Genomic DNA, 14,119 nt, shown 5'->3' with positions numbered 1-14,119 from the left:
AGCAGCAGTACGAGGTCTCTCAGAATCATAAAAAAAAACACACACACTGTGAACGGCGTGTTATCTCAGAGAACTTTGATCTGAAGTTGTGTAAAGGTAAATGAAGAAAAGAAAAAAATCACTCCAGTTAGGCAGATTCACAAACTGTCAGTGTGTCCTCTGTCCTCGTATCGTGGACTGCTTTTAGAAAAGCAACGAGGATGAAGAGGGTGAATCACTGACACGACATGAGCTTGGATGTCTTCAGGCTTGTGAGCTATCAGAGGAGATCTTCAGCTGGACTGGAGTTTACCACAGAAAAGAAAAATAAACCTCATCATCATCATCATCATCATGGACAGAGAAACTGGCTTCAGTCACAAAAACAGCTTTTTACAGGTCAATCATTTTATTCTACCTTAACTTACTGTTGATTCATTCGAGCTGCTTTTTAAAATCATTTTCTCTCTTTGTACTTGCTGAGATTAATGACCATTTTTAATGCCGCCATTTAGCAAAGTACAGCTCACTTGCATGCATTTTCAACTAAAAATTGTTTATTTTTAATGTATCTTTTTCAAATCCGTTGCCGTAACAATGTTCTGGTAAAACTGCAAAGTGTCTTCTATTGTGCAGACATTTGCAATGATTGAATTATTCAATTCTTGTCATTTATTTTTCACTTTCACGTGAATATTTGTGCATTAATTGGGAATATTTTGGCATTAACTAACAGTAATTATGTGATTTTATGCCTCTTAAGCAACTGTTTGTATGTGCATGCCAATACAACAAAGATAAGCATAAGACTACCTGTAAATATATTAGTAATGAAAGGGTTTTGGCAGATTTGCTCAACAGTTAGATATTTATTAACTCGTATGTGGAGAGACGGACAAGTTTTCTGATTAACTCGTGTTATGACTAACTAATGATTTGTGTGATTTTTATAATAAATCTGGACTTCTAATAATTAATGAAACCAAATCTTCCTTCTTACAGACTTAACTGGTATAGGTTTAGTAAGAAGTTTTTATTTTTTAGAATTAAATACTAAATTATTGTCTATATTTTGGCTGAATGGAACTCACTGACTTGCCTTCTTGTCTTCAGCAGCATCAAGATACAGAGTTGTTCTCCTCTGAAGAAGACAGCAGTCTGTACTTCACCTACAGCGGAGGGTGCAATGAGCTGGAAGTCAACAACCTGCATTATCAGGTGACTTTTGCCTGCAGGTCCAACCTCTTTAAGAGCGCCGTTGATTGTACGAGCAGACTGCGTAAACGTGTGCGCTCCTGTAGGTGGACACGGCGGCTCAGATCCCCTGGTACGAGAGGCTGTCTGAGTTCAAACTGCCCTGGGAGATCGGAGGGAACAAGCAGATGGCCATCAACAACCTGAGTCTGCGAGTCCACAGCGGACAGATGCTGGCGGTCATCGGCAGCTCGGGTGATGCATAAACACGCTGATGTTTTAGCTGTTTGACTTGAAACAATTCTGCTCTAACGACAAATAAATGTCTGAAACAGATCTGGAGCATGAACATCACAAAAAGTTTAGTCCTCTTCATGCCAAGGATCATTTATTTAACATCCTTCACGTCAAACATCAGTTTTATTAACTCATTTAAGACTCTGCTCCACTTGTTGGACATTTGGTTGCATTTGAGGAACTACTTTTTTCTCCAAGTTGTGACACTTTTGTTCCACTGGTTGGCTCCAAAAATGTCAAGCTGTCAGCTTTTTAACACAACTGAACTACTGGACTAAACTAGTAAACACCCATACTGTGCTAGTTAACTGTTAGAGTGTAAAAACCCAAGTATGTCAATTAATCAACACAAATTCTGTCTATTTGTACACCTACTGATACTCATAAATATTTTAACTTTAGGTGGTTTTATTTTGCTAGTTATCCAGTGCAGCTAAAATGTTAATTGACAAGGGTTTAACTAGAACGTTGTAAGCTACTCAGCCTGTGAGGAGTTAGGGCTTTACTATGTAACTAGTTAGGCCAAACTTAGTCACACTAGTCAACTAATGAAATATTTGAGCTTTACTAGTTAACCAGTAAACATTTCTAGCAGCACTTCTTAACAAATGAGGACAAAATGGTCTTATAAAAGGAACTAGTGAGTGTTTTAGGTTCACAAATGTATTAGTTATTTATTAGTTTATTATTTATTTTAGATCACATTAGTCGACTAGTGCACACATTTAATTAACTCGTAATACTAATTGGCAGAATTTGTGTTGATTGGTTGTCCTGTTAGGGTTCTTGTTGCTCACTTATTAACTATTAGGACACATTTGTTCACTAGTTTGGTCCAGTGGTTCACTAGTGTGCTAAAAAGGGAACAAGTTGAAGATTTTGGGCTACTAGTTTCACTAACTAGTGCAACTTTCTTCTTCTTCAAATTTTCTTTAGTTGGTATGAATTTTTTATTAAGAGTATTTGTGTAGGTGGTAATATGTTTAATATTTGATCATGGTACATTACCACACATGCACAAACATACAGTAATTTAGAGTCAAAAGCCAAAACATACCCACAGTGCTTTGCATTTCCAGTAACAAACTGCAAAGAGAAGGTGCTCTTACTGTTAACACTTGTGGCATTAAACTGTAAAACTAAAGTGAGGACCAACAAAAAACTATAACATACCAGTTTTAAAACACAGTAACCCACAACCAAAGATATACACATAATACTTTGCATTATAGAGGGACAAACTGTAAAGACAAAATGTGGTGATTGTTCTGTAAAGTTGGTGTAATTAACCGTACATTTACAGCAAGAGATAACGCTGCTGTGCACCAAGACGTTAGGCTAGTGCACGTGTCTAACTCAAGGCCTGCAGGCCAAATCTGGCTCTTGTTAAGATCTTATGTGGCCCCCCAGGATGATATTTTAAACGTAAAATATATTTGTCAATTCTTATTTTGCTTAAAAACTGGTAAATATTGTATTTAGTTCAAACTGATTAAATTTGAAGGTAGAAAAAAAAGTGGATTTTTCTGTCATTTTTGATTCTGATGTGGAAAGAGCAACAGAGAAACGTCATGAAGCCGATCGAACTCTTGTTGTGGAACCTGCAACCAAGAAAAGATGCCAAATATCTGACTGGAGTTAATGTATCGACTAATAATTGGCCCGTGGCTTGAATCAAGTTTTTAATTCTGGCCCCCTTTTGACTCCTCAACCAAATGTGCAACCAGTGCAGAAAAGTTGTGAACTAGTCAAGAAAAATAAATCTGATAACGAGGATAATCAATAAATTCACATTTTCCATAAAGTTGTCCCTTTATCGTGGACTTGTCCTCCTCCAGGCTGCGGCAAGACATCTTTGCTGGATATTATAACTTGTCGGGACGAAGGAGGAACAATGACATCCGGTCAGGTTCTGATTAACGGGAAGCCCAACACCCCACAGCTGGTGAAGAAAAACATCGCTCACGTCCGCCAAGACGACCGTCTTCTTCCTCACCTCACCGTCCGTGAGACCCTCAGCTTCGTGGCCCAGCTGAGGCTCCCCACTTTCTTCACACAAGCTCAGAGGGATCAAAGAGTGAGACTGCAATGATTTTTAAAACAAACGCATCATTTCAGATTCTACATTTATATAGAGAGACTATTTTTTCTGACTACACGAACGCTTGATGTGGCCTGTCACAGGTGGATGATGTTATCGCTGAGCTGCGACTGCGCCAGTGTGCACACACCAGGGTGGGCAATGACTATGTGAGGGGGGTTTCTGGAGGAGAGAGAAGGAGAGTCAGTATAGCTGTGCAGCTTCTCTGGAACCCCGGTGAGAAACATGAATATGAATCAGATCTGAAAACCCTGAGAATTTCTCATGCTCTTCATAACAAAATAGCTTTCATGCAGGTGGATGGCCTGTGTGATGTAACATGTTGTGTATCTGCAGAGTTTAATCTGCTTCTTTAAACATTTAATGACCAGATTTATTTCTTCACCATCCTGCAGGGATTTTAATCCTGGACGAGCCAACTTCAGGTTTGGACAGCTTCACTGCCCACAACCTGGTCATCACTCTGTCCCGCCTCGCTAAGGGGAACCGTTTAGTCCTGCTGTCGGTCCACCAGCCTCGATCAGACATCTTCCAGCTCTTCGACCTGGTCGTGCTGCTCTCTTCAGGTTCAGCTGTTTACTGCGGGGCAGCTCGAGACATGGTGCCTTACTTCACTGCTCTGGGGCACCCCTGCCCACGATACTGCAATCCCTCTGACTTCTACGGTTAGTGTGATCATCATAACAGGGATGTTTTCATCACTCAACACTTCTTGGCTTTTTGAGGACTTTAGGGATTAGACTAATGATGTTCCATGCATCCATAAGTGGCGTTAAAGTGATGATAATGTTCTTGACTGTGCTTTTTTTTTTAATCACCGTCTGTTCTGTTTGTCCAGTTGATCTGATCAGTATAGATCGGCGCAATCCAGAGCGAGAGGCTGAGAGATTGGAGCAGGTCAGACTTTTGTCTGAGCAGTTTAAAGAAAAGGTCCGAGACACCACTGACCACATGTGGAAACCAGCGGAAATCAATGCAACACAGACCGACAGGTTCAGCCTCTAACTTCTCTTGTTTCCAATGTACCATCTCAGACTCCAGCTTTCAATCACTTGAGTTTTTACTTGACTTACTTTATACTTTATTGTCATTGCCATAATAAGAACAGTCACGGATAGCAACGAGATTTTGATCGAGTCTCATACGCCTACACAGTAATAAATTAGCACATAGTGGTGCGAAAGAACTTTGCAAGGTTTTGATGATCAGTGTAAACACAGATAATAATACAGCGTCTAAGGGCAGGCGAGAAGAAGTGTAAACAATCAGATGTTGAAGGGGTAGAAATTAGTTGCTGCACAGTTATTGTCACGATGAGATTTGAGATGTGAGGAAAGTGGGCGTGGTCACAGAGAGATGCTGTTTGTCTCACAGCCTGTGGGTACAGACTGTGAGCCATTCTGGTGGTCCTGGCACCTATAGACTGGTACCTTCTGATGGAATAGGTCATGTGCAGGATGGTACCTATCCTGCAGGATGTTGTCGACTCGTCTCAGACAGTGTGTTGTGTACTTTGTAGCTAGTTCTGATCTCCGGGAGGGTAATCCCGATGATCCACCCGTTGGAGAGCCTGCTGGTCTGTCTTAGTGCAGCTGGAGAACCAAATCCATAGGTTAATACACTTCCAATAGCACAGTTATAGAAGTTTTTTTTTTGTTTTTGAAGTATGAATTATCGTTGTTTACAAGTAGAGATTCTCTTTGTTTTCAATGTTAGTGTCCTCCACCTGTGTCCTTGGAGTCTAAGGGATATCTAGGATCAAAATCAAAAACAGCCAGTGCTGCACGTTTTATACAGCAGAATTTGAGATTTAGCTCTTTCGTCTGACAAATTAACTTCTTACCACCCAGTTATGTTTTGAGAAACCTGAATAAAGATGAATGTCATAGCTTTCCTGTCTTCATGTCCTGCAGTGTCCAGCAGTCAAGCAGAAGTAGAGAGGAACTCATCACTATTTCGAGGGAACATAACGAGCTGCCCGGTAAACTGAACCAGTTTACGATCCTCATCAGGTGAGGCACACAGAATGACGTCTCAGAGCACCTTGAAGAGACACGCAGCCTCTGACCCGTCCTCTCCGCCAGGCGTCACATGTATAATGACTTCAGAGACCTGGTCACCTTGTTGGTCCACGGCTTCGAGGCCCTTCTCATGTCACTGCTGGTCGGTTGTTTGTATTTCGGGGCCGGAGAAGAGCGTCTGAACATCCAGGACACAGTGGCCCTCCTCTACATGATCGGAGCTCTCACCCCGTTCGCTGTGGTGCTGGACGTCATAGCTAAATGTAAGCATTTAAAAGGTCCAGATCAAACTGATACAGACGCATGGTTTGGATTGTTTAACACAAACCTTTTTAGTCAAGAACACAAAAAGGAAAATATCCTCGTCTTCCAGACATAAACCTCAACCTATAACTTTTCATAAAATTTTAGTCTTTTTCTCAAATAATCCTAATCCTAATAAATATTCACATCTTTTACAAGATAAATACCAGTAATACAAAAAAAAAATCCTTAATTTTTCTTTTAAAACAACCAGGTAGTTAGAATATTAATGAGAACAAACATGTTAATACTCTAAGATGAGCTAAATATGTGATTGACATTCATTTATATTCTTCTTCTAATTGAGCAAATATGATAAATATGGTGTCATATATTTATAGTATGATCAATCAGATAAAAACAGGTTTTAATTGCCAACAAATATGTGCACTTATTACACAACCACATCTATGAATTTTAATTTTATGAACTAAACTTGCCAATACGGGATATTTTTCCATCTCAAATCATTAAAAATTGGAAAATCAAAATATAAACAAAAACATTCACAATAGGAACAGATATTTTGCAGTGCGAGAAACGTACAAAGCAACACAGCAACGACATAAAATGCTCCATAAGTGATATTTGTTCAGGTGTAATGTACACGAACGTTGTATTTTTTCACGTTTTGGTTACAAATCTGTATCTTTAAATTGTTTTATTTTTTCTGTAAGACAGATTCACATTTAAATATAAACTCCTGTGAAAGTGTAACCAGTGTATGATTCATGTTGTGGAGCACAGATTGACTGATGCTCTCTGCAGGTCACACAGAGAGGGCCATGCTCTACCACGAGCTGGAGGACGGCATGTACTCTGTCACCTCTTACTTTTTTGCAAAGGTAAACCACAAAGACTGAACTACATCTCCTGCAGGGGTCAGTCTTGCTCCACGAGTCCATCACTGTGTGTGAAATATGATCCAAAGGGCACATCTGATGTGTGAGCATTTCAGAAGGTGCTCTGTTCTTTCAGGTCTTGGGGGAGCTCCCTGAACACTGTGTGTTCACCTTGGTCTATGGTCTGCCCATCTATTGGTTAGCAGGCCTTAACGAGGCTCCAGACCGTTTCCTGCTCAACTTCCTGCTGGTGTGGCTGATGGTTTACTGCAGCCGAGGCATGGCCCTGTTTGCAGCTGCCGCGCTGCCCACCCTGCAGATCTCTGCCTTCGCAGGCAACTCTCTGTTCACGGTCTTCTATCTGACTGGAGGGTTTGTCATCAGCTTGGAGAACATGTGGCTCGGTGAGGAGATGCATTCATTCACTCCTTTGAAATGTGTGAAGAACATGAGCAAAGATCTGACACTGTGCATGTTTTGTCTCTCCAGTGGCCTCGTGGCTCTCCTACGCCTCGTTCATGCGTTGGGGCTTTGAGGGGATGCTGCAGGTGCAGTTCAGAGGCAACAAGTATCCCGTCACCATAGGGAACATCACATTCAACGTCGACGGCATACATGTGAGTAAAAACACAGTGATCTCATTGAAAAGTCAGAATCCTTCCAAAACGTTCCCACCATGAGTTGAGGCCTGGATTCACAGGATGGGATCAGACAGTCTTCTGAACCTAAATGTTTCGTCTTTCAGGTAGTGGAGGCCATGAAAATGAACCAGTACCCTCTGTTCTCCTGCTACCTGGTGCTGCTGGCCATCTGTCTGGCCTTCATCTTGCTCTATTTTCTGTGCCTCAAATTCATCAAACAGAAGTCCAGTCAGGACTGGTGAAGAATGGTGCCAACTCCAGTTAAGCCAAAAGCTGCCTGAAATCACATTTTCTTTTGTTTGTCCAAAAGGTGTATTTTTAAAAAGCTTTTTGTTCGACTGGTTCGAAATGAGCGTTTATCCGATGAATTAAACAGTTTATGTTTTATCGAGAAAAATTCAAGGGAAAAATGTTAAAATGACTTTTGTTCATGTTTATTATAATAATCTGAACATCGCATTTTCTTGCTAAATGAGCATCTTGAATCTCAGTAGGGTGGAGTTTAAAAAATTGAAACTATTTTCATAATTTTTTTTCCTTTATATAGAACTTGTTTCTGTGCCACTGTCTGCTGCTGGGTGGCAGCAAAGCACTGCAGACCAGTCCAGATTATTTTTCTATTTTCTTGCTCAGTCTTTTTCTGTCACTGCAGACGATTAGAACTCCAGTTTGGCAGATATCCATCTGCAGCTTTTGCTTGTTCCATTTTCAGTCTTTTTTTTTTTTTTTCCACAGCAGCTTCATCTTTTCTTTTATATAGAAGATTATTAAGCTTACTGTAACAATGCAGAGTGTAGAGCACTAAAAAGAAAAGTCCAGTACAGATTTAGTAAGTCACACTTGTGTCCTCATAGACTGAAGGTAAAGTGTGAGTTTTTGCACAGGTGCAAAGACCAGTTAAATGTTTTACCTGTTTGAGCCCAAATGAATAAAGTAAAAATTGATGACCCGAGTGTGTATGTTCGTTTTTACACTACAACCATTATCCTCCGCATTAAAGTTCTGCAGAACTGAGCACTTTAAACCTGTTATATTATTTAAAAAACCAAACGGACAAACTCTTAACATATAAGAAGTTCAAAATGTTGCTGATTTTTAATTTGAATCTTTAATGAACTCTGCGCCCTGAGCTGACCGTTGGACATCAGCCCACTATCTTCATGGGAAACAACCAGCTGTGTCATCCATCACCTGCTTCCGTCAGAGAAATATTAGAGGCCAAATCTGAAATGCTATATGTTTAAGACGAAGGCCTCAGAAGCAGTCTCTGATTCAGTGATAGTGATTATAAAACTAACTTTGGCATCTATTTGGTTAAATACTTGCAACCTCAAGTCTTATCAATGACTTTAAGGCCGTTTCTTTTGTTTTGCTTTCGATAATCATTTAAAAAAATGCCTTAAAGGCAAGATTTGATGGGAATAAAATGTATTTCCCTGCTTGAAAGTATTTTTTTCTTCTTTAGATAAAGTGGATTTGACTAATAAATTAAAAAATACAGACACTACTCAAATAGTGTGATTTATAATCAGAGCATTATTCATCTTTCTCATTCTGTGCGATTTCACTGAAAGAATTGCAGTTTTTACTCAACGACTTCAATCATTTTCTACATTTTTAAAAATCTGGACAAATTAGAAAATGTGTGTTGTAGATCAAAGGTAAAGATAAAACATTTTGTAAACACGTTCCCTATTCACTTTTTTTAAATTATGATTTTTTTTCTTTTATAATGTTTGAATAAAAAGGGTAAACAAGAAAATATGGTAGCACCCATCACTTTTTGATGGTACTGCGTCTCATTAGTTTTCATTTAAACATTAGTTGACCCGTTTTGGGGTTTAGGCACCAATTTAATTTTTTGAAAGATTAAAAAAAAATACACTGAAAAAGCTGTTAATTCCTGTGCAACACTATTTCCAATAGTCATGGGTGAAGTAAAAAAAAACAAATGTTATAAACATAATAAAAAACTTCAGATATTACAAAAAAAAAAAAAAAAATTATGAAAAACTAAAAATGGTATAGTGTGAAGCAGATTTGCATATTCTTAAAAATCTTCCTCTTTTGATCAGTTTTCACTTGAACGTTTCCTAAATTTAAACAACTCTATTTAATTAATGACAGTTTTCTGACTGTGGTTTGGTTTGTGTGTGTTTATGGACAAAGGCCATCTCTAACATGACAAACATGGAAACAGTTGGAATAATGTTGTTCGAGTGGTTCCTGTGGGTTTCGGTTTAGTTTTTGTTTAGAAAACAGCAAAAAAAAAAAAAAGCCATGAATTAAAAAAAATATATAGAAAAACATCACAACCTATTTTTTAAAGTTTACCTGCATTTAATTAAAACAAGAAAACATTGTTTATATGTCAAGTCTGGATCATCCATTATTTTTCACTTGTTGTGAAGTCGGGACTCGGGGGCAGCAGCTTGAGCAGGGAGACCCAGACATCTTTCCACAGCCGGAGGACCCCAAGGCGTTCCCAGGCCTACCAAGCGACTAAGTCTCTCCAGCGTGTCCTGGGTCTTCCCGGGGGTCTCCTCACAATCGGACATGCCTAAAGCACCTCCCTAGGGCGGTGCCCAGGGAGCATCCTTACCAGATGCCTGAATCACCTCAACCGGCTCCTCTCGATGTGGAGGAGCAGCGGTTCTACTCCGAGTCTCTCCTGATAACTGAACTTCTCACCCTCTCTGTAAGGGAGAGTCCAGCCACCCTGCAGAGGAAACTCATTTCACCGCCTGTATCCACGATCTCGTTCTTTCGGTCACTACGCAGTTTGTGGCCATAGGTGAGGGTACTGACAGAGCTTCATCTCATAGCTCAGCTCTCTTTTTACAATGGATCAGCAGAATCTGCAATACTGCATACGCCAAAACAATCCGTCTGTCAATCTCGCGCTCCATTCTTCTCTCACTTGTGAACAAAAACCCCACGATACTTGGAACTCCTCCACTTGAGGCAGAAACTCAACACGAATAAAGTAATCCACGACTGAGGACCATGGCCTCAGATTTGGAGGTGATGACCCTCAACCCAGTCGCTTCACATCTGGCTGCAAACCACTCCAGTGAGAGCTGGAGGTGTCGGCCCAATGATGCTAACAGGACCACATCATCTGCATATAGCAAAGAAGGACTCCTGAGGCCACCGAACTGGACTCCCTCCACCCACTGGCTGCATCGAGAAACGCCGTCCATAAAAGTTTTGAGCAGAATCTGTGACAGCTGGCAGCCCCGACAGAGTCCACCTCCCATCCTGACGGGGTCCAACTTACTGGCAGCAATGTGAACCCAACTCTCCCACTGCTTGAATAGGAACTGAACAGTGAACAGATAAACAAAATACAATGTTTGAAAATAAATTCGACTCCACACAATTTGACGTACTCATCATTTATTAGCATAAATACTCCTGTACATTCTCAACATCGTTGTCCAGGTCATTACAGGGAAAAGTCTAAACAGCAAGAGTTACAACACAACATTCAACATTTTACGTCAAACTCGAATAAAAAAGAGAGAAAGGAACAAAAACAGGAGGGATCTGATTGAAGGAATGGAGAGGTGTTGCTTTTTTAAATTTTATTCCTTTGCCTGGCTTTTGTCAACTTTCTCTTTCAGCATGTTTGCGTAAAACTTGAAGGTCTCCTGAAAAGAGAAAAAAATGAGACAATTTAGCAAACAATGTAAACAAACTGCACAGTTAGTCTGTGAGGTGTGTGCATGTTTCCATCAGGCATCTTTTTAAAATGTAAGCTGCGTGAGCGCCTCTTGGGTCCGTCTAAACAGTCTCCAACCAGGTTGTCTCGTTACATCTTTAAATCCTCATTAATACACAAATAAGGGATTTGTAGCACATTCCCCAAACACACACTAACGTTCGCTGCCTCTGTTCTTGGTTAATTAATCAGTGTTTTGATCCAGGCCAAACATTGTGCTTAGTGTTTTTTCTTTGAGGGGAGGAGAAGTGACCAGTAATATAGTAATTAACGATGTGAAAAGAGGGAGAACGATCCTGGCACGGTTTAAAAGCATCACTTCAGCCTAATTACAGAAACTTATTTTCTCAAGATTTTTATTTTTTTTGTGTGTGTTTATTGTTCAGGTTTTCCCAGAGAGCTCTAATAATTAGAAAGCAGAATTTTCCCTGAGTCGAGAGTAGCGCGCTGCTCTGGAATAGCATTTATTTCACAGAACGGACAAAGAACAGCAGAGCTTCTACCTATTTGTCAAAACTTCTGAAGAGCGTGAATGTTCACCTTTCCCTCTCCTTGTAACTCTTCCTCTCCCCTCCAGTTATAAGCCCAGCCATCACTTAGCTACTCTGACACTTTGTGAATAATGCAGCAACGTCTCCACCTTCATCCCTCTTTCTCCTTCTATCTTCATCCTGCAGGTGAGTGATGGGGGGGTAAAGAGTCAGGCTGAGGTCTACACCTGCCTCCAGGGGACGGCACCAGAGCGAAGCTGCTGAAAGGACTCTCTCTGTGTGTGTGTGTGTGTGTGTGTGTGTGAGAGTCCACCGCCAAAATAGGACTACATCAGCTTACAAAATGTTCAATGTGCTGAAATGCTCAAAAACACTGCGAGTCAGAAAAAGAAGAGGCTCCTGCAGTGACACCATCTCGCTCACACAACACACTGTATGAACTCTGCTTCCCGAGGGCATCATTTCTGACACACACACACGAAAACCACCAGCTGCAGCACTGCTTCTTCACATTACCACACAACGGCCCGCGTTAGAACACCGCCCGGACACGTGCCAGCCCTGCTTAGCTGCTTCAGGCTGCGCCTACAGTCTGCTCATCGGACAAGACCGTCAGCAACAGACGTGCGTTAGCTCAGAGCAGCTCTGAGGTAATATTTACTAAAGATTTTTAGAGAACAAACACCTACCGTCTTCATTTAACCGATCACTTTCATAGGTTTTTAAATTTGACTCCAAAGATGTTAACTTGAGTTAAAAGTTCACGTCGTTCAAAATGAACCCCGGACAAATCAGGCTCTAAAGGACAGGCGGCACACAGGGTTAGATCTGCGTCCGATTACCAGCAGCTCGTGGAGCCTTCAGCTGACCGTCACAAGCAGAAATGAGAAGCTACAAAGGTTTGTTTCTCTGCCGTTCTTTCTTTTTTCTTTCTACGTTTAAAAGCGACACAAGGTAAGTGAAAGGGTTGTAACATCAATCATCCAGGTAGATAACAATAAAAAAAGGTTAAATCGTGTCATCTTTAAGTGAGAAACGTTTCGTCCCCCATCCAGAGGACTTCCTCAGTCTACGGCCTGCAGACCAGATCTGTCCCATATGTAGCCCTCACTGTGTGGTTCACAAGGCCAACAACAAACAAGGTACGTGTAAGATTCAATGCAGCTTCCTTTGGAGGAGATTTACACACAGAACTTAGGAGGCTGATACATTTTTTTTTACCCATTTCTGTCTCCTGCCATATCCTACATTATTATCGTCTGGATCGCCATCTTTCTGTGTGTTTCCGTGTGTGTCGGTGACTCACAGGGGGCTCAGAGAAGGGCACGCTCTCTCCACATTCACGGTAAAGCACAGCCAGTCGTTTGAGTGACAGCTTGTCCATGGCGATCCCGTCCTTCAACGTCTGCTCGTACAAAGCCTTGGCCGAGGTCAGGTCTTTGTCTTGAACTGTTGGATGAGAAGGCGAGACATATATAAAAAATATGTTAAAATAAGACAACCCCCCCACACACACAAAATGCTTATGTAAACGAGAACTTAAAAAAATACGTACAAGTGAGCAAGTGGAGGGAAGTTGTAGGAATGATAATTTTGCTAAAAGTTTACATTTTTTAAATCCAATTACAATCAATTTTCTTTTCAGTAGTTTCGAGATTATGTAATCTTTTAAGCTGTGTATTTAAAGAAGAAATTGCTAATTTTAACGGTATACTCAGGTTTTTACTTCGGATTAATGACACTAAAAAACAAGAAAGGAAAAAAAATAGACTACATAGCTCTTTTTAAACTCATTCTTCCAAAAGTAACTTTCACCCCACATGACTTCAATTACATTAATATTATTATCATTATTTGTAAACTTGCAACCAATGAGTGTACTGAAAAGATAAAGGGAAAATTGCTAAAAAAAAAATAAAAATCAGTGATTAAATCATCTCGCCATCTCATCTGTGACGTGACCAAACGATAAAGAGGGAACGAACATCAACAGGAGTAAAAAAGTACAAAAAGATGTAAAAAGTGTCAAGTAAAAAGCCAAAGTGGGAAAATATGTAGAGATTAGCATGCTAGGCTAGCCAGGAGAGATAACGGACATGTGTTCTTCTAGCCCCCCCCCCCCCCCCCATTGTTAATGCTGACTACAGATCTGCGTGAACATGTTCTCGTGTCGTTTCCTGCGTCTTACTGTGAGCCTTCAGGATGTACGCGTTCAGAATCTCTTTCTCCGCAAACTCTGGGACCAGGCTCACCAGGGCCTTGATCTTTTCAACCTGTGAGTACAAAGATTCATCTATGGCGGAAAAACGGACGTACTTATACAAATACCAGTATATATATTTAAATTTCATCACTTTAAGAAAAGTGACTTTAAATTTAAAAATCTAAAATAGCTTTGTGGCATAAATGTCTGTTAACTGGCAATGAACTCGTGAATTTTATTTAAATATTTCTAATTACTGAACACCTGAGCTTCCTTTAGCTATTAGTAAAAGAGTTGTTTCCTGCAACGTCACTCGTTACAAC

The 14,119-nt window shown here is 40.4% G+C and overlaps 2 protein-coding genes across 2 annotated transcripts in view; one reads left to right on the top strand and one right to left on the bottom strand.

The window, feature by feature from the left end:
• The first annotated feature begins 7 nt into the window (after nt 1-7).
• On the top strand, nt 8-7,620 carry abcg8 (ATP-binding cassette, sub-family G (WHITE), member 8). The gene is made up of 13 exons (XM_037679545.1): nt 8-378; nt 1,096-1,197; nt 1,281-1,428; nt 3,309-3,547; nt 3,655-3,787; nt 3,967-4,236; nt 4,410-4,563; nt 5,485-5,583; nt 5,656-5,855; nt 6,664-6,740; nt 6,874-7,141; nt 7,227-7,354; nt 7,483-7,620. The coding sequence occupies exons 1-13, from the start codon at nt 334-336 to the stop codon at nt 7,618-7,620; spliced, it is 2,001 nt and encodes a 666-aa protein (XP_037535473.1). The 5' UTR covers nt 8-333.
• A 3,144-nt stretch (nt 7,621-10,764) lies between these two features.
• The window catches only part of lrpprc (leucine-rich pentatricopeptide repeat containing), a 105,969-nt gene continuing 102,614 nt past the window's right edge, over nt 10,765-14,119 (bottom strand). The window contains exons 36-38 of the mRNA XM_037697487.1: nt 13,782-13,866; nt 12,900-13,042; nt 10,765-11,031 (exon numbers count right to left, since the gene is read on the bottom strand). Of these exons, the coding sequence (XP_037553415.1) occupies nt 10,966-11,031; nt 12,900-13,042; nt 13,782-13,866 (294 nt within the window). The 3' untranslated portion in view covers nt 10,765-10,965. The remainder of the gene's footprint in view (nt 11,032-12,899; nt 13,043-13,781; nt 13,867-14,119) is intronic.

Source organism: Nematolebias whitei, chromosome 1, assembly GCF_014905685.2.
Source record: "Nematolebias whitei isolate Nwh7 chromosome 1, NemWhi1, whole genome shotgun sequence".
Lineage (NCBI taxonomy): Eukaryota > Metazoa > Chordata > Actinopteri > Cyprinodontiformes > Rivulidae > Nematolebias > Nematolebias whitei.
This window is presented reverse-complemented; position numbering and strand designations above follow the sequence as displayed.

What these genes read in the sequence shown, in the direction of transcription:
- abcg8 (XM_037679545.1), top strand. Translation starts at nt 334, where the DNA reads ATGGACAGAGAAACTGGCTTCAGTCACAAAAACAGCTTTTTACAG. An exon ending in TCAACAACCTGCATTATCAG is followed by an intron (nt 1,198 to 1,280) that starts GTGACTTTTGCC and finishes GCGCTCCTGTAG; the next exon opens with GTGGACACGGCGGCTCAGAT. An exon ending in CAGTTTACGATCCTCATCAG is followed by an intron (nt 5,584 to 5,655) that starts GTGAGGCACACA and finishes CCTCTCCGCCAG; the next exon opens with GCGTCACATGTATAATGACT.